The 18,215-nt window shown below is 37.8% G+C and overlaps 1 protein-coding gene across 1 annotated transcript in view; it reads left to right on the forward strand.

The window, feature by feature from the left end:
* The window catches only part of COL4A4 (collagen type IV alpha 4 chain), an 88,135-nt gene that overhangs the window by 59,536 nt on the left and 10,384 nt on the right, over positions 1-18,215 (forward strand). Inside the window, exons 32-42 of the mRNA XM_089509198.1 lie at positions 1,034-1,141; positions 2,071-2,252; positions 4,572-4,635; positions 6,919-6,993; positions 10,220-10,327; positions 11,890-11,997; positions 14,533-14,604; positions 15,512-15,640; positions 15,971-16,078; positions 16,828-16,983; positions 17,090-17,188. Of these exons, the coding sequence (XP_089365324.1) occupies positions 1,034-1,141; positions 2,071-2,252; positions 4,572-4,635; positions 6,919-6,993; positions 10,220-10,327; positions 11,890-11,997; positions 14,533-14,604; positions 15,512-15,640; positions 15,971-16,078; positions 16,828-16,983; positions 17,090-17,188 (1,209 nt within the window). The remainder of the gene's footprint in view (positions 1-1,033; positions 1,142-2,070; positions 2,253-4,571; positions 4,636-6,918; positions 6,994-10,219; positions 10,328-11,889; positions 11,998-14,532; positions 14,605-15,511; positions 15,641-15,970; positions 16,079-16,827; positions 16,984-17,089; positions 17,189-18,215) is intronic.

The raw sequence follows: 18,215 nt of genomic DNA on the forward strand, positions 1-18,215 counted from the left end.
ATAGCCAGCCTTAGGACCTAAACATTTCTAAATTGTACACCCTAATGAAGACAGTTGCAGCTGCTTCCACCATGGTTTTCATTGTTTCTCTGCTGAGTATGGCTCATCCACACCTACAATTTCCCCAATCCCAGGTAAACTTCCCTGGTTAGGCAGAGTCATGTGGTAGTCTCAGCTGAGTGTTTAATAGAGAACCATTAAGTAAAGTTGCTGTAGTAAAGTTATTTAGTCATATATTACAATACCTTATGAGGAACGACTTAGGGAGCTGGGCATGTTTAGCCTGGAGAAGAGAAGGTTAAGAGGTGATATGATAGCCCTGTTTAAATATTTGAAGGGATGCCATGTTGAGGAGGAAGCAAGCTTGTTTTCTGCTGCGCCAGAGACTAGGACCTGGAGCAATGGATGCAAGCTCCAGGAAAAGAGATTCCACCTTGACAGTGGAACATACTCCCTTGGAGTGTGGTGGAGTCTCCCTCCTTGGAGGTCTTTAAATCAAGGCAGGATGGCCATCTGTCGGGTATGCTTTGATTGAGATTTCCTGCATGGCAGGGGGTTGGACTGGATGGTCCTTGTGGTCTCTTCCAACTCTATTATTCTATGATTCTATGTCTCTATAATTCTACATTTCACTCATATGTGACCCCTGTTCTGTGCAAAGAAGGATAGTGGTAGATTGGCATTATCTTCACAGCACCAATGGGAAAAACAGGATGTAGAAGCAGCAGCATATGTTAATTTATTTTAAAAGGAATAACTGCATTAAGTCTTGGTTGGCCCTTTAGAGAACATAGATCATATTTCCCCTGCCATATTCATCTTGATCCTTATTGTTTACTAAGCAGAAACAAAAGGAAGATGTCCTCTGAGTATAACTATTGCTATTGTCTAAATGTCAAACACAAGTGTCACATATTTCAAAGAACGGTAAAGGTTTAGACCAAGTCTGAATCCTCGTAATTAGGATGAGTGGATTTAAAGTAGTGGTGTCATTAACAAATCTCTTTCTTCATATGTGTACTGTGCTTTTAAGGTGAAAGTGGACTGCAAGGAGAGGATGGTTGTATTACTGTATTGGTAGAGAAAGGAGCAAAAGGGGAACCAGGTCTTCCTGGTGAAGAAGGCTTACCAGGAACACAAGGTAAACAAATAGCCAATAACTATAATGTAAAGTTGAAACTCTGATTGATTTACATTTGCACAGACTGTACTACTTAATTTTGGAAAACACTAAGGACTAAGCACTAAGAAGTTATGTAGTTATGTTTCAGCTATATTAACCCAGTCTTGCAAGACTACTGAAATTAAAAGGAAGATAATGTTTACATTTAATTTGCAATTAATTGATCAGTTAATAACTAGCCTCTCCTAATAAATGGGAAATTGCTTTCTTTAAAAAAATGAATAAATCAGTGTACTTCCACCATATTTACATATGCCACATTAGAGGACATTAGGTAAAAACTTTATCACTGATATGCAGTGACTTAAATATAAAATGAATCATTAAAGTAAGCTTACATTATAAGTATCATAATGATTTATTTGGTATTAAGTATTGGGTACCTATTTGATATTAGGCATATTGGGTACCACTTATTTGATATTGGTATTAGGTAATTCTTCTCAAAACTTTCATATGACCTTGTTATGAAACTAATTTAATAAAAGTCTAAGCAATCTTTGTATGCTTTTTTTTTTTTTAGTAAACATACAAATCAAGATTTCCCCCCTTAATTTGTGGCTAAACTTCATTGCATTTCAAGAAGCACACTATTTCATTTTTCATAGAGACTGGAAAAATTATTTTGACTACAAATCCCAGAATCTCCAGCCACCTAGCATGCTAGGTGGGAAATTCTGGAAGTCATGCTCCAAAAAATAACTTTGCCCAGTCCATGCACGTGTGTGTGTGTGTGTGTGTGTGGAGTTGTTAGAAATTCCCTTTAATTTCAGTTCCATGTGTTGTTGTTTTACATTTGGGAGTAGTTGCACTCCCTTGTTTAGTCTGTGACTAGAAAATGCTGTGATGTGTGACAAAACCATAGTAATGGGCAACAATAATTTCAGGTGACAGAGGCAGCCCTGGATTGCAAGGGTCCCCAGGATATCCTGGCCGAGATGGACGTCCAGGAAATGAAAAAGGTGAACGAGGTGATGTTGGAGAACCTGGTTTTCTAGGGCTACCGGGCCTCCCAGGGCCTGCAGGAGTAAGAGGAATAATTGGTTTTCAAGGACAGCAAGGTGATCCGGTAGGTTGAGAACAATAGCCTTTGTAAATCTTGTGGTTATATAGTTACTTTTAGATCTCAGACCAAATGTCACAAGACGTCTGTGGGACAAAATCATTAGCTGCTCATGGCACACCTTTGCCTTAGTCCCTAAATCAAGTAACAGCTGCCTAAGGGTGTGACATATATCAATCAATGTTTATTGATTAGCCCTTAAGCCATATCAAAATAACACAAAAGCAGATAAAACATGCTATACAATTCTATAGAAGTTCTATAGAAATTTTAAAAAATCTAAAATATTATAAATCTGAAATATGAATAAAATACCATATAGATACCATGTGAATGCCATACAATTTTAGTACAATACCCATTAATGAAGCAGAATTATAAAATTTGATTATAAAAATCTGTATAAAAGATTCAAAGTACAAAAATGGGTAAAAGAGAGAAGGGGAAAAATACAGCTTTAAAATGATAGTACATAAAACAGAAAGATTGAACATCAGTTACATATCAAAATTCCTCATCACCTCTACAGTTTACCCCAGTTGTCCCCACATATCTAGCTCTCAGCTGTATTGCTTTACATAGAAATCGAGCTGTGGTGATAGATATTTTTGATTCTTGACCACTTGTGAAGTAAGAAGTTTTAATATGGGTATCCCAGAACATTGATCATTTGATATAGGGACCAAAATACTGGTCTCTTTCCTGTTGGTACAAATTATACTTGAATAGAATATGAGCTAAATCTTCAGTTTCTCAGTCTCCACAAATACAAGTTCGCTCATTGTAAGCAATACCGTTAAATCTACCATATCTTACCATGGTTTCAAGCTGATCAAATCTAGCTCGAGTAAATGCTTCCCGCAGGTATTTTGGCCTTTGTATTTGTAGATAGTTTGTTCTTTGAAAAGTGTGTTTAAATCAGCTCAGCCATTTTAAATTGCCTACCTTACTAAGGGTGGCTATATCTTTTTGGGCCTCAGTATCTTGGATTCTCTGTCTCGCACCCTTTTTGCTTGATCATTGACTGTGCAAGTTACAGAGAGACCACAGGTCATAATGAAGTTTATTTGCATAAATCAAGAGGACTGAAGATGGGATTGAGACTGTTCTAAGAAACATAATTTTGGTAGTCTATCTGGCTCCATTTCATGGATGTCACATGCTCAGTTCTAAATGTTGGTGAAGATTATACTGACTTTCAAACTGGTTCTTTTAAATTTTTGTGACTGTTGAATAGGTTGCAGAGTAAATTTATTGTAAACCTGAAATCATATACAGTACATTATTTAATGATCCACATTCAGTTCAGCTTCTGTAGCAAGCATGCCAATGAATAAAGTGGAGAATATGCAGGGGTAGTTGTGATGGCCATTTAGCAAATTCAAACAAAAATCCACCAAACAGTGATACCCTTATTGGGCAACTGAAATGCACAGCATACTTGTTGCATGCTTTTGAAGCTCCACTGGCTTCTTCATCAGGCAAGATGTTACAAATCAAACAGGAGGGAAAAAACTGGAGATATAGTGAGATGCCTGCATTTTGTTGTTTCTGTCCCTAGTTAAGATGGTATGAGGAGAGTAAATTTTGCAGGCTGCCTCCTCCTTCTGGCCATGTGGCCAAAGTCCATTTGCGTATTGACAGGAATCTTCTCTTGCAAGGTCACAGGAATGGAGACAGATTAGATTGCAAAAGAAGCATGATAAAATGATGTTCTCTTGTAATTATTTGAATTGAATTTAGTATATAAAGTTCAGGTGATTTCTGTGGTTTAATATATGTTGAATGCTTTAATGTACTGCTCTGAGACTTTTTTGAAAATGGTGTAGAAGTGTATCAGGAGAGCTTCACTTTTTTCAGCTTTCTTTGACGACTATGGATCAGAGGGTTGAAACTTGGAAAATTTATTGTTCTGGACTACAACTCGCAGAGTTCCCTAGCCAACATGGCTGGTGGGAGTTGTAATTCAAAAAAAGAGAAAGAGAGAAGTTCTGAGATTTAAGATCCTCCCAAAAGTCACTTCCAAATTCTGGGCAGGATCCTCTTATTTATATAAATCTCTTGAAACAATGCCAATACTAGTGTTTCTGTAGAAAGAGGATAAATTGGAGGGAAGTGGGGGCAGGGAATTATTGGGAAAGGTTTTGTATTTTATATATATTACCCTCCTTTTTCAGTCTATTAGTCCTCCGTATTGTCAAAGATAAGGATTTGATAAGACATGAGCTTAATTTTGTTTTAACATCTGGAGAGGTTTTGAAAGTTAAGTGATGTAGATTTTATGTATAATAATTGATACACATTTTATTTTAATAAAATAATCAGGGAGTTCAGGGATTGCCAGGTATTCCAGGAAGTCCAGGACTTGATGGTGAAAAAGGATCTAAAGGTAATGATATAATGACAATGTCTTCAATATATGCATGAAAAGTACCATTGCTTGGATTTGTGTGGATGCGTTCGGAAAAAGGAATAAATGAAATAATTTCTGGTGATCCAAAGAACATCAGATTGGTTGTACCCAGCTTTGGAAGTTAGTTAAAAAAGTAATGAATTCCGGTTCTAGTCCCAATTCCACCCATAGTAAAGTTCAGTCTTGTCGTCATTTCATACCCACAACATAGTACAAGGCAATGCTAGAGCCATGTTACATTTTCTTCTACCATTTAGTAAGGCATCACTCTTGCAACCACAAAAATTAAATAAAAGTTAAATGTGTACCACAAAAGGTTTGAAGTTAATAACTGTAAAAGTAGTTAAGTTGTGCTTTCTTCATTGGAAAAAGGAATCAGTTATAGTTAGCTAGCTATTTTCTAGCTGCATCTTATTGAAAATTTTGCAGATCATTTTGGCAATGAAAGGATGGAATCTTATCTTTATATGTTGTTACGTGATTTGGAGTGGGATGGGAAATGTTTGTCCCTTTAGGCTTTGTTGAATTAAAAGTCTCAGCCTTTTAATAGTCAATGATGAGGAATACTGGGAATTTCAGGTTGGCTGCAGGAAGAGCACATAATTCCCCCCTCCCTGATTTGGAGGAATATGTTGGGACTAGTATTATGAAAAGTTATTGAACACTTTGGGGACATTAAAATATCTTGTGGTCAGGACAATAGCAGAATCCTGTATATATCTATTCAGAAGTAACTCCACTGAACTTACATCCAGCAAAGTTAATACAGGATTATAGCCTCTTAATAAATTTATGTGATTGTTGAAATTTTTGAAAGGAGTGCTTCTCAGTATGAATTACACTTTGTGTGTGCACATGTGTTGCTCAGCTCTTGTATGATGCGCCATAGCATTTGCATAATGAGCAAATAATTTGCACAATATTCGAATCTGGCTGTCTAGATGTGGAAAACTAGGCTCTGGCAACCTTGCAAGAGAGGGAAGCTCCTGGTGACTGATAAAGGTGTGGAAGAGAGTTAAGTGATGAAAAGGATGAACAAATACTGAATTGAGGGAGGGACATGTGAGATAGAACAAGAGCTAGGTCAAAGGAAAGAGAAGCAATGGAGATAAAGAAGATGTAACCCAAAGAAAGCTGGCCTGGGCTGAATGAGTAGTGGAGAGAACTAGCAGAAAGAATAGCAATAGTGAGAGCACTTCACTAAGGGTGGCACAAATGCATTGTTAATATAGGGAAATATGGGTATGTTCACTAGTAAACAATAAAAAGGGGAGAGGAGTGCAAGTTGACCACAGAAGGTGAGAGGGATCATGCTTTTTGTCCAGACCATTATTTTTCCTCGGGCCTGCCATAATGGTACAGTTGAATTATACATTCAGAAAAATGATGACAGTCTAGGGAGTACTCACAATTTATCTCATCTTGGCAAAAAGGGATATCTTGGCATATTAAGCCACCAAGAAAATGGCCAACAGCTATAAGATTGATTTGCACATCAAGACTTTTTGCAAAAATAAAGCATTTTGGGGGTACAGAATAATGCAATTTTCTGTGAAAATGTTGTTTTCACAGAATTTATTTTGTAAACAGTTTTTCACAAAAAGTCTTGAGGTATAGAACATTATTAAAACACACACACACAATAGCTTTCACCATGTTGCACCATGGAGAGAAAACATTTGAAATGATTCATTATGTTATGCAAAAATTAAATCACATCCCTAATAATCTCCTTCCTGGATGTACTGATTCAGACTATAAATGAGAGGTTATGGTTTTGAATCATTCTCTGTCTTTGAACAAAAATCCCGGCAAATACAAGAATATTCTAGGGAGAAAAGTTAATCTTCAAACCATTTTTCTAAGTTCCAACTGGGAAAATAATGAAAATGATAATTAAGGATTAGGATTTTAAAACATAACATGTAAAGTCTAAAACATACCACAGCATACATTATATGTAGGAAGGGAGTAATTTTATAATAGAACTATACAGCATTGTGCAGCTGAAACAAAATGTTGTTTTCAAGTTATTTTGCTTGCAGACAAGTCAGAAACCTACTTCTCTTAAATTATGTTGCAAAGGACCAAACATGCAGGATTACAACCAATTATGTTATTATAAAAATTAAAAGCATACATAAGAATAAATGTGGATTTGATGTTGACAAAGATAAAGATAGGTGTTATTGTCTACTTATTAGGCAGGGTGTTTTTCTTTTTTAATCTCAGAAGCAAACTCCATCTTGATCTTTGCAGGTGCCAGAGGTGATCCAGCCATTAACATTGGCCAGCCAGGTAAAAAGGGTCCTATAGGAAATCCAGGATTACCAGGTAATGGTAACTTTTGAATATTTTTGCAAGAAATATGCTTTAGTTAAATAACTAAGTAACTTGGTCATTTTTATGCAATTCATGGACTGATAATTTCCATCTAATTTTGCTAATTTAATATAGATATTTAAATTTAATATACACTGAGCACTTCATGTGCTCCTGTGAGCAATTCAGGTCTCCTCATGTATATCATAACATTTGAGGAGGAAATGGATATCTGGAAAAGCTCTGAACTGCCTGTTATATACTTTAAGATTCATAGCATGTTTATAGACATCCTCCATCACACTTTATTATTAATTTATTGCTATGTATAAAAAGCATTTATTATCTCTTAACCCACCATGGTTCCTACAAAATGTTTTATCTGTTCTGCATAACAGCATACAATTTATTGTACAGAGCAGATAAAAATACTCTTTAAAGACTGATCAAAAGTGCTTTCTAAAAGCTAGTCTTAAACACACACACACACACACACACACACTCTCTAAAACAGTTAAGGACCAAAAGCCATACAAAACAATTAAGTATTAGATGCTTGTAAGAGGTTTATTAGGGATGTAGCCAGCTATTGCAGAGCCAGTGTGGTGTATTGGTTTGATCACTGGACTATGACCAGAGTTTGTATTCTGGCTCAGCTGGGTGATCTTGGGCAAGTTATACTTTCTCAGCCTCAGAAGATGGTAATGGCAAACCCACACTGAAGGAACTTGCCAAGAAAACCCCATGATAGGTTCGCCTTAGGGTCATCATAAGTCGAAAATGGCTTGAAGGCACACAACAACGCCAGCCTGATCTCCCTTGGGATGCAGTTCCACAGCCAAGGTTCTGCTATTGAAGGAACCATGTCCTTTGTGATTACCAACCAAACCTCTCAGGGTGATAGCCCAGGCAACAGGATTTTCACTGAGGGCATTAAATTCTGTGCCAGTTCATATGAGAAGTGGAGGTCTTTCAAATATACCAAGCAGTTTATGACTTTGGAGGTCAAAACCTTTTTGGTCAAAATCTTAAGCTTGGAAGCCAACTGGAAGCCAATGCAGTTGGTGCAAGAGTAGTAATGTGTGATTTATAAAACACACACCAGAAAAGAGTCTGGCAAATTCATTTTGTGCTGGCTTACTTCTAAATACTTATCAGAGGCAGCCACATGTAGAACACATTTTGTCTTGTAGATTGCCCCTGAGTCAACCTCAAATCTTGGTGACCCTGTGGATGAGACATCTCCAAGATCCCGTCCTCCATTGCTCCGTTCAGGTCCTGCTGGCTCAGTAGTAAAGTAGATTGGGTTTATGCTAGTAGCATGAGCAAAAAAGTTTTTAGTGTTGTAGAACTTGAAAAAAAGGTACTTTTTAGATCACAAATACAAGAGTCCCCTAGCCAGCATGCCATCTGGGGAGTTCTGTTCCCTCTTTCCCCAAGGTCCAAGCTTTGTGCTGTATTCCAAACTGTTCTAAACAGGCCACCTTCTTTGCCCATAAGAAAGGACAGAAAATATAATTTCTGCCTGCTTCTTCAGGACTATGTCACACCTTGTACATTTGGTCTACATTTCAAGTGTTTTCATGTGGATTGTTACTGTGTGCCTTCAAGTCATTTCCAACTGATGGCAACCCTAAGGCAAATCTATCATAGAGTTTTCTTGGGCTGTGAGTGTGTAACCCATCCAGTGTCACCCAGTGTGTTAGCATACCATGGCTGATGTGGAATTGGACCCTGGTCTTCAGAGTGTAGTCCAGCATTCAAATCACTATACCACACTGGTTCTCAATGTGCATCATACAGACCTACAAATTTATTTCCAAACACACATCGTATGAGTCTACATCTTCTTGGTGAGTGTAGAATCATAGAATCATAGAGCTGGAAGAGACCACAAGGGCCATTCAGTCCAACTCCCTACTGTGCAAGAATACACAATCAACATTACCCATTTTTGTATTTTGAACCTTTTTTTTATAGATTTTTATAATCAGTTTTATAACTCTGGTTCATTTTTGAGTATTGTACTTATATTGTACTGCATTCATATGGTATCTATACAGTATTTTATTTACATTTTAGATTTTATTATATTTTAGCTCTTTTCCAATTTCTATAGAATTTCTATAGAATTTTATAGCGTGCCTTACTTGCTTTTGTGTTGTTTTGAGATGGCCTAAGGGCTGATCAATAAACATTTTTTTAAAAAACAATCAACATAGGGCATACATAGAATGACAAGCGTCTACAAAATGGATGAAACACCTGCAGTCACACAGAAGTAAAATCAAGATTCTTTCATTTAATTACAGTTTCATGTATTGCTTTGAAAATACAGTAAGCCATAAATAATATTGTCTCAGCTAATGTTGTCCCCTATTGTTGTTGCCCTGAGTGTGAGACAGCCTTCTCTTCAAATAAGATGTTGCCCTGTTTAGGATCTTCAGATATGCTGTCCTTTTGAGGGGATTATTCTTGTCTACCTGCATTTATATTGTAGATCTTGTCTGCTCAGCCTGTGTTTTTGCACAATCTCATCCCAGTTGTGACTATTTTAATCTGATTTTAACTGTTTTATAATGTTTTTTTTTCTTTTTGTAATTATGTGGATTAGTTTAAGGATGGAGGATAAACAGATTTATGTACTGATTTATGTATGTATTTATATATTTTGTTTATGTAACTTATGTTGTAATTGTAACCCGCCTCAATCCTTTTGGAGAGGCGTGATATAAATTAAACTTATTACTATTAGTATTATTATGTTGGTTTTCAGTATACTTATCCAAGGCAAACAGGATGTGTTTTCCCAATGTTCCAATCCACACATGGGATAAGGATGCATGAAACAATATCCTGACATGTTTATGAAAACTTTCAACTCTTTGCAGAAACATTCATGGCCAGTCGTAACATTAAGTAGGATAAGGCATATGGCTCAGATAGAAATACTGAGTGCCCTGGTGGTCAGCAGCAACACCATTTTGGAGGAGAGAGCTATATTGGTCATATAGCTTGTTCTACATCTTCTAAGCTAAAGTGAAATGAAAGGTCTGAAATCCTGCCACTGGTACAGAAGTCAGATTTAAATGGCAATATGGTTTGGTTCCTAGATGAAATGGGAGGAGGCACCATCTTAACTCCTGTCTGAGACAGAGAAAAGCCATGCACTCAACATTTTTTAAGTATTAAAAAAACTATTAAAAACCTTTAAACTAAATGTGTTTGTTTGTTTGAGGACTTAATGGATTACCAGGAGACCAAGGAGGACCAGGTGGTCAAGGGGAATCGGGCAGACAAGGATCCAAAGGGCTGGTTGGATATCCAGGAACACCTGGCTTTCCAGGTGAGGTGGAAGTAAAGAAAAGAAAATTAGATTTGTAAAGTCAAAGGCTTTCATGGCCGGCATCCATAGTTTTTTGTGGGTTTTTCGGGCTATGTGGCCATGTTCTAGCAGAGTTTCTTTCTGACGTTTCACCAGCATCTGTGACTAGCATCTTCAGAGAATGCTTTGCCTGGGAAAAATCGGGTGTATATATACTGTGTGAGCCTGGGAATGCAGGAGTGATTTGCATGTGTACGTTCTGTGTTGATGGCTGGCCTCAGCCTGGGAGGCTAATGCAAATGAGGATTAATGCCTGCTAATTGGTGATCATTATCTGTTGGGAAAGCCCCTGACTCTGAGTGGTTTTCCATTTGCATTTGCTGAGTCCTAATTTTGCTATTCCTCAGGTCTGGTAGCCAGTCTTTCGGCCTATGAGGGAGAGAATAGGCTGGCCCAGCTCCATCAGGGCTAGCCTGAAGAAAGAGGCTCCTCCCTCCATAACTGTCATCCTTTGGCCTGTGAGGGAGAGAATAGGCTGGCCCAGCTCCATCAGAGCTAGCCTGAAGAAAGAGGCTCCTCCCTCCATAACTGTCATCCTTTGGCCTGTGAGGGAGAGAATAGGCTGGCCCAGCTCCATCAGGGCTAGCCTGAAGAAGAAGAGCCCTCCCTCCAGTCCATCTGCCTTGGTCCAGGCCTCAGAGGGAGAGAAGAACTGCTGGACCTGATCCCCTCCCCCCCATTCCCTTCTCATTTTGTGTCATGTCTTTTAGATTGTAAGCCTGAGGGCAGGGAACCATCTATTATCTCCTCTGTTGTAAGCCGCCCGGATTCCCAGTGATTGGGCGGCATATAAATAAATAAATCCTATTATTATTATTATTATTATTATTAACACAGAACAATACACATGCAAATCACTCCTGCATTCCCAGGCTCACACAGTATATATACACCCAATTTTTCCAGGCAAACATTCTCTGAAGATGCCAGCCACAGATGCTAGCGAAACGTCAGAAAGAAACTCTGCTAGAACATGGCCACATAGCCCAAAAAACCCACAAAAAACTATGAAAATTAGATTAATATTTTTTAGAAGTTGAATATTATGGGTATTGGGCAACTCAGTGGAAAAAGGTGCAGGGACACCAGAATAATAATAATAAAAAATGAAGTTCATAACAGGGCTTTTCAACATAGCCATCTTAATGTGTAGCATCTATAGCAAAAACATTCTGTCATCTGCAGGCATTTCCATGATGCCACCTTGAAGCCACTTTGAATCCCATTTTTGGGAGAAAGGCAGAGTATAAATTCAGTTTATGACTATAATAAAATAAAAGAATGGTGGCATTGCTAGAATTTTAATTGAGTTGGCCTTTCACATGCCACAACAAGCACTTGAAAATGTTATCCATGGCTAGTAAAATGATATGGTCTTTGTTTTATTTTATTTGTAGACACTTTTCAGCAGATTTCTATATAAATTGGTTTTTTTTTTACTATAATAGAGTCATATGACAATGTGGAAGAGAGACAAGTAACTGTCCTCCTCCTTTTCCTTCTTCTATCTCTTCCAACTGCAGGTGCTCAGGGAGTTGTTGGCTTACCAGGAGTTCCAGGTGAACAAGGTATTCCTGGTCTTTTGGGACTTCCTGGTTTGCCAGGATTACCTGGCAGTCCAGGTAGAAAAGGTAATTATTATTTTTAACTGATCTTTCATGATGTGTGATAGCAAATTATGTGGGCTGAAAGGGGGTTAATGTAATTGTAAATATAAATAGAAAATATGTACAGTACTGGAATTTTGAAAATGCAGCCCACTAAGTTAGGAGTATATATTTATTTTTTTGGTGGGGGAAGCAGTTTTTTTCAGCTCTCTGTTACTCAAACCTCTAGGCAAAGAAAATACATTAGAATAAACTGTGAATGTACCCTATGGCAATATGCAGATGGACTCAGTCTTGTTGAATTTTGGCAACAACTAACGGCATATTTCAGCTGGACTTTTGAGATGTAAACTGGCCCTGGACTCTGTTTAGTAATTCTACCCACTGTGCAATGTTTCTAGTTTAGTTTGATGGACAGTGTTTTTAACTGAATATAAATTAATGTAATTTTTAAATAATATTATATATTTTCTTCAAAAATGCCATGAAAATAGTAAGTGAAGCTGGACCACTGATGTTCATTTCTCTCACTTTGCCGGATTGCAGAATAGGGCTGCAAAACCTTGGATGAGTGGCTGTGCCAACACTTCACCAGTGGTTATGCTAGCTGTTGGCTTCTGGGAACCGTAGTAGAAAACCGTAGTAGAAAAAAGTAACTTAATTGAGCTCTGTAACTACCAGACTTATCAGTAGAAAAAATTCCTAGGGATTTTAGGAATTCATTCAGATCTGTAATTCTTTGTGACTCTTCAATCTTTGCAGGGAATGTGAAATGTTATGCAACACAAATGTGAGGTGGTAACAGTTTGTCTATGATGATGGTTAACCTATTCACAAACGTAATTCTGCATGCCTAAACTAGTATATGTGCAATGAAGTAGGTACAATTTTAGATAGGCTCATGGCTAACATTACAAGGCATAGAAATCTTTAGTAAAAGGTGGAATATTTATGTGATCTGAAGAGAAACAAAACAAAACCAAACCACAAGGCTTTAAACAGATTTCAGATGTACATAGAAAGCAGTAGAAGAGGACATAACAAAAAAAAAAAAAAAAAAAAAAAAAACCAAACAAAACCCAAAACAAAACAAAGCCCAACCCCAAACAAACCTAATCTAATTTTTAATTGCTACCTCCTTTGTTATAATTAATGGCTCAGTCTTGAAACTTTGAAATTTGATTACATTTAAATAATATAAGCTGAAGAATTATACTGTAAAATGTAACAATAAGAGTTCACTTGCAGTTCATCCAGTTCAGCCTATAGGACTGTGATGGCTCCAAATACATACTTAGAATTGTTGGTGTTGTTTTGGATTGTTGACAAAAGTGTTAGAAATTGTCTAGCAAGCAAAGTAAACAAAACCATCAATCACGATTGGAATAAAACAAGGATCAAGAGAATTAAACAACGAATTGGTTTCCAAAGATTAACCACAACCATTCATGTTTGTGTATATGGGAGTCAGATCCTGCACATGGAAATATCTCTTATTTTACATTCCTCCAGAATACTGTCATAACGCATAAACAATAGGCTTCAGATGTCAGGAATATTGTGTCAGGCAAAGTGGTCTCTCTAGTCCTATGGCTGTTACTGGGTGGAGGAGGGCAACAAACAGTGGTGAGGTGAAAATCTGTGTTGAATTACTCCGTTTCAGATGCTAAAGTTAAGAGTTCAAAAACCTTGAAGAGGAAAGATTTTTTTTAAAAAAAGCGTTTTCCCAAAAGCCATTCTCTGCTGAGCTAGGGCACTTTTCCACCAAAAGAGATAGCATAGGAAACTATGTGAGCATATATTTGAGAACCAATGATTAAAACAACAAGCAAAGCAATGCTATTGGAAAGTGGGGATGGCACTGGGCATTGAATGGTCTGTTGCTTCTACAGCCATCCCAGTTTGCTGTAGTCAGAATGGGAAGTCTGGTAGGTTTTTTACATGGTTTTCCGTATTGGGTCTTCCATTTTTATATTTATCATGGCACTGAAACCAATGAAAGGAAATGTTAACCATGCCAGCTTTAGGCTGGCTTAGCCATGGGACCCACTCCTGGGCTGTGTCAGGGCTGCTGTGAGGCTTTGGGCCATCCTCAGCGAGCTTCTTGGTGCAACCTGCACCCCTTTCATTGATGGGAACACTGTCAGCAGTAGATTGGTGTCACTGAGCTTTCCATGGACATACCAGAGACCTCCCTAACAGGTATACTACCACATTGAAGGAGCTTCTCTCTGCCAATAGAAGGCCATTTCCACTTTGGCCTTCAGTGGGGTTTAGGATTACAGGATGGATGGGTCCATGGTGGGGGGAGCTGTAATGAAAACAAAATGAGGAAATGTGGCTTGATCATGTCCCTCATTTTTCTTTGTCATTCCTCACTTTTAGAACAGCCCATAGCTCCTAAACTTTCTGATGTACAGATCCTTCACTGAAACATGCTAATGGAAAATGTACAAATTCCTCAAATTCGTTTAACTGCTCATATTTGGTTTTCTTCCATAAAATAACCACTTTAATTTTTAATAATCCTATTGTTTTCTTCTTTGCAATTTTTCTAAGGTCTTTCAGGATTGCCTGGATTAAATGGTCTCAATGGACTGCAGGGTCAAAAAGGCCTGACAGGCCCTCCAGGTAAAGTATCAAAATGATCACATTACAAGGGTTATTTTTTTAAAAAACAAACTGAAATTAAATATGAAAGGATGGGTTTAGTAGTTAGGTTTGTTGAAAACCATAGCTTAATCATATTGTACTTGACTGGCATTAATTTTTCCAATGTATAATAGATGTCAGATTTAACAAATACATAAAGTTTGGGTTATCATTAATTTTAATGTGTTGAAAACTACCCAGAATATTCAAATTAGTGGGTTGTTTTTAAAAGGTCTTTCCATAGGTTATAATAATCATCTGGCAGAAAAATTACTATAAAACCATAAATTACTATTAAACTATTAGCTGTATTTCAAATGAACAAACCTGATACAAAAATGCAATAATTTCTGATAGCAATGTTGCGCGCACATACACACACACACACACACACACACACACACACTATAATGTATAAATTACTTCGAAGCATATATAGTTTTCATTTTGTTTTTTGAAATACCCCATTTTGGCAGATGCACCTTTTGGCTATTTTGAAGGATTTATTGACTTGCCATGCTCTTTTGGCAGAACAGAGGACTGATGCCTAAAGAGCTCCTTGACTGGGTGGACAATCCTTTGGCTCCTAGGGAAAGCTAATTAATTTCTGGGAGGATCTTTTATGATGACTTGGGTATTACATCATTTTGTGGGAGAAGCATTTGAAACACTAAATTTTTAAAAAATGTTTATGTTTTTAAAAAGAATTGCAGACCTGAAACAGCTATTCATGCACAATAAACTCTTCCAGAAATATTTGGGAAATGTTTGTCAGGCTCACTTTAAAGAAAGAGTTTGTGTTGTTCATTTTGAATTTTCATTTTGCATTTCACTTTTTTCCATGAATGTTAAGAGCTTCATGATGATCAGTTATTCCCTTACAAAGGTTTAAATGAAATGGGGCCTCCAGGACGCACAGGAGAACCAGGACCAAAAGGCAACAGAGGAGAACCTGGACTACCAGGAATTTCCCGCCTGGGTCCCCCTGGAGACATGGGCTTCTTAGGTCCTCCCGGTAAGAAACAATTTTCTCCATAGTTAAAAAAGTAGGGAAGTCTTCATTATTCTGCAACCCAGTTTATGGAAAGGAGTCCCACCCCTTTGTAATGACATTACATAAACCATAGTCTTTTGGTTTCTGGGATGCTCATTCAGCCACATTCCCAATGACAATCATTAAGACAAAGGGATGTGCTACATGGAGAAGAACCAAGTTATCTGTGGCACATATAGCATTAGGGAAAAGGAAAGGTACAAAAACATAGTTGAGTTGGAGGTCTAAATCTAGTAGCATTTCACATTGGTCATTATTAACATTGTTAAATCTTCAGTCTTCTACTTACAGGTATGCCAGGTGTGACTGGACCTGCAGGCCTCATGGGCCCACCTTCTGAAAGCATACTTCCTGGACCTCCAGGAGACCAAGGACCTTCTGGGTTAGATGGCATTAGAGGTATTAAAACATCAGCAACAACATGATTTCAACAATTAATAAATCTAAAGTCACGATATTTAAATAGGCTGTTCTCTTCCAGAAATACCCTTGTGGTGCTGTGGTCTTTTTATTTTAGCCTGGAAGTTTGGAGAGTAACATGGCCTCAAAGCAAATAACCCGTATTATGGTTTTATTCTGCAAGATGACAGCAGAAAAGTGCCCATAATACAATGATTATATACATTATACTATCCTTCATCTTCTGCTAAGACAGATACAAGGAATTTAGTGGTGAAGAATATGGTTTGTGTGTAAAAAATGTTTTAAAAATCTCAGGTTCATTTCTCAGCACATCTACTAAAACTAGGAAAAAAACCTTATCAGAAATCCCAGAGCTGCTGCCAATCATTATAAAGTTAGATGGAACAATGATCTAACAGAGTATAAGTTTGAAGTCAAAGGCTTTCATGGCCAGCATCCATAGTTTTTGTGGGTTTTTCGGGCTATGTGGCCATGTTCTACAGAGTATAAGTTTGCCTTCTATTTCCTGTGATAAACTCAGATGTTTTGCTTCTTATCTACTTGCTCAGCAAAGAGGAATTTAAAGTTCATTCCCCTAATTCCTTTTGGGGGTATGTACACAAAAGTCCACTTCTGAAATTAACACTGTTTTTGGCAGTAGAGGCCTGTGGCTATACCCCAATATGGAACATCTGAGTAAGACACTGTGGCACATTTGTTATCAATGCTGTTTAATTTGTTCCCAGGACTTCCTGGCAAACCTGGCCCTCCAGGGACGACTATACTTGTGAAAGGGGATCCAGGTGATTGTGGCACTTATGGCCCACCTGGGTCTCCTGGCCCAACTGGGAAAATGGGAACTAAAGGTATTCCAGGAAATCAAGGAAGAGAAGGTGTGAAAGGTATGATGTTCTGAAAGTATTGCTTTGCATGTGGTAGAGTCAAGGAATACAATGTCTTTATTTTAAACTGGGGAATGGTGATATTCCAAATTCTCTCTTTCTTAAGGTCCAATGGGAAACCCTGGCCCACAAGGGCCTCCTGGTGCCCCTGGTGAGCCTGGTGATCAAGGTTTTAGAGGATCTCCTGGGCCTTTGGGTCCCAAAGGTAATATTTTTGATACCATGTATATGTTGGTCATTATGAATTTACATTACATCCCAGCATCTATTATCAAAAGATAGGAAATATACTTTACAGTAGCTTTCCAAAATTATACCCAGCCGAGCAAGACATGTCATGCCAGACTTACAGATTTGTTTACGTCTAGAAATTTTATACGTCTAGAAATTTTAATTTAAACTGGACTGATTTATCCATGGATCAATGTAAGTACTGTACCTTAACTCTTTTTTTTTTTAAACAAACATCCCGTTCTCTGAGTAGAATGGTTAAAGGCGAGAGCTTAGTCTGTCTTGGGAGAACCCAAAAGAAGCATGGATTCTCTCCACTGTATTCTCTCCACCATAGTGCCACTTCTGGCCTTTTTGAATTTTTGAATTCTTGTATGGGAAAAATGGTGGCAGTGGCAGATCTTAGGTGCTTCCCCTCAAAGGAGCACTGAAAGGAATTGGACTGTGAAGGATATGAACAATACATTTGTTTATGTTGGTCAATCTTTCTGGATTAAAATCAGGCAAAGTTACCACATTAAAGTTAAATGCTATATGAAGTCAGGCATAATCTTTCAACTGGCCATTTATGGACTCCATTTGCTGCCATATACAAACTGTACTGGATCAGTCTTGCAAGCAATTCAAGTTCTTGTGGTTATTTTCTACTAACTGTCTGCATGATGATTGTTTCCTTCTTGCATGTGATCATGGCCTCATTTTCGTCATTCAATACACCAGGTTGCAGAGGTAAGCTATTGAAGGATTAGTTCCTTCCAGAAAATATTTTCTCCAAGTGCTGATTTATTTTGCTTTCCCTCCAACTCAGTGGTTCTCAATCTCTGGTCCTCCAGATGTTTTTGACTTCATCTCCCAGATTCCTTCATCATTGGCCATGCTGGCAAAGGCTTCTGGGTGCTGGAGGTCCAAAACAGCTGGAAGAACAAAGGTTGAAAACCTCTGCTCCAATTGCTTGTCGTCTTCCCGTAGGAGGCTGTATCTTTGTGCCAAAGAAGTTAGTG

This window comes from Sceloporus occidentalis, unplaced genomic scaffold (assembly GCF_023333645.1).
Source record: "Sceloporus occidentalis isolate IW3139 unplaced genomic scaffold, rSceOcc1.0.p SCAF_2, whole genome shotgun sequence".
Classification (NCBI taxonomy): Eukaryota; Metazoa; Chordata; class Lepidosauria; order Squamata; family Phrynosomatidae; genus Sceloporus; species Sceloporus occidentalis.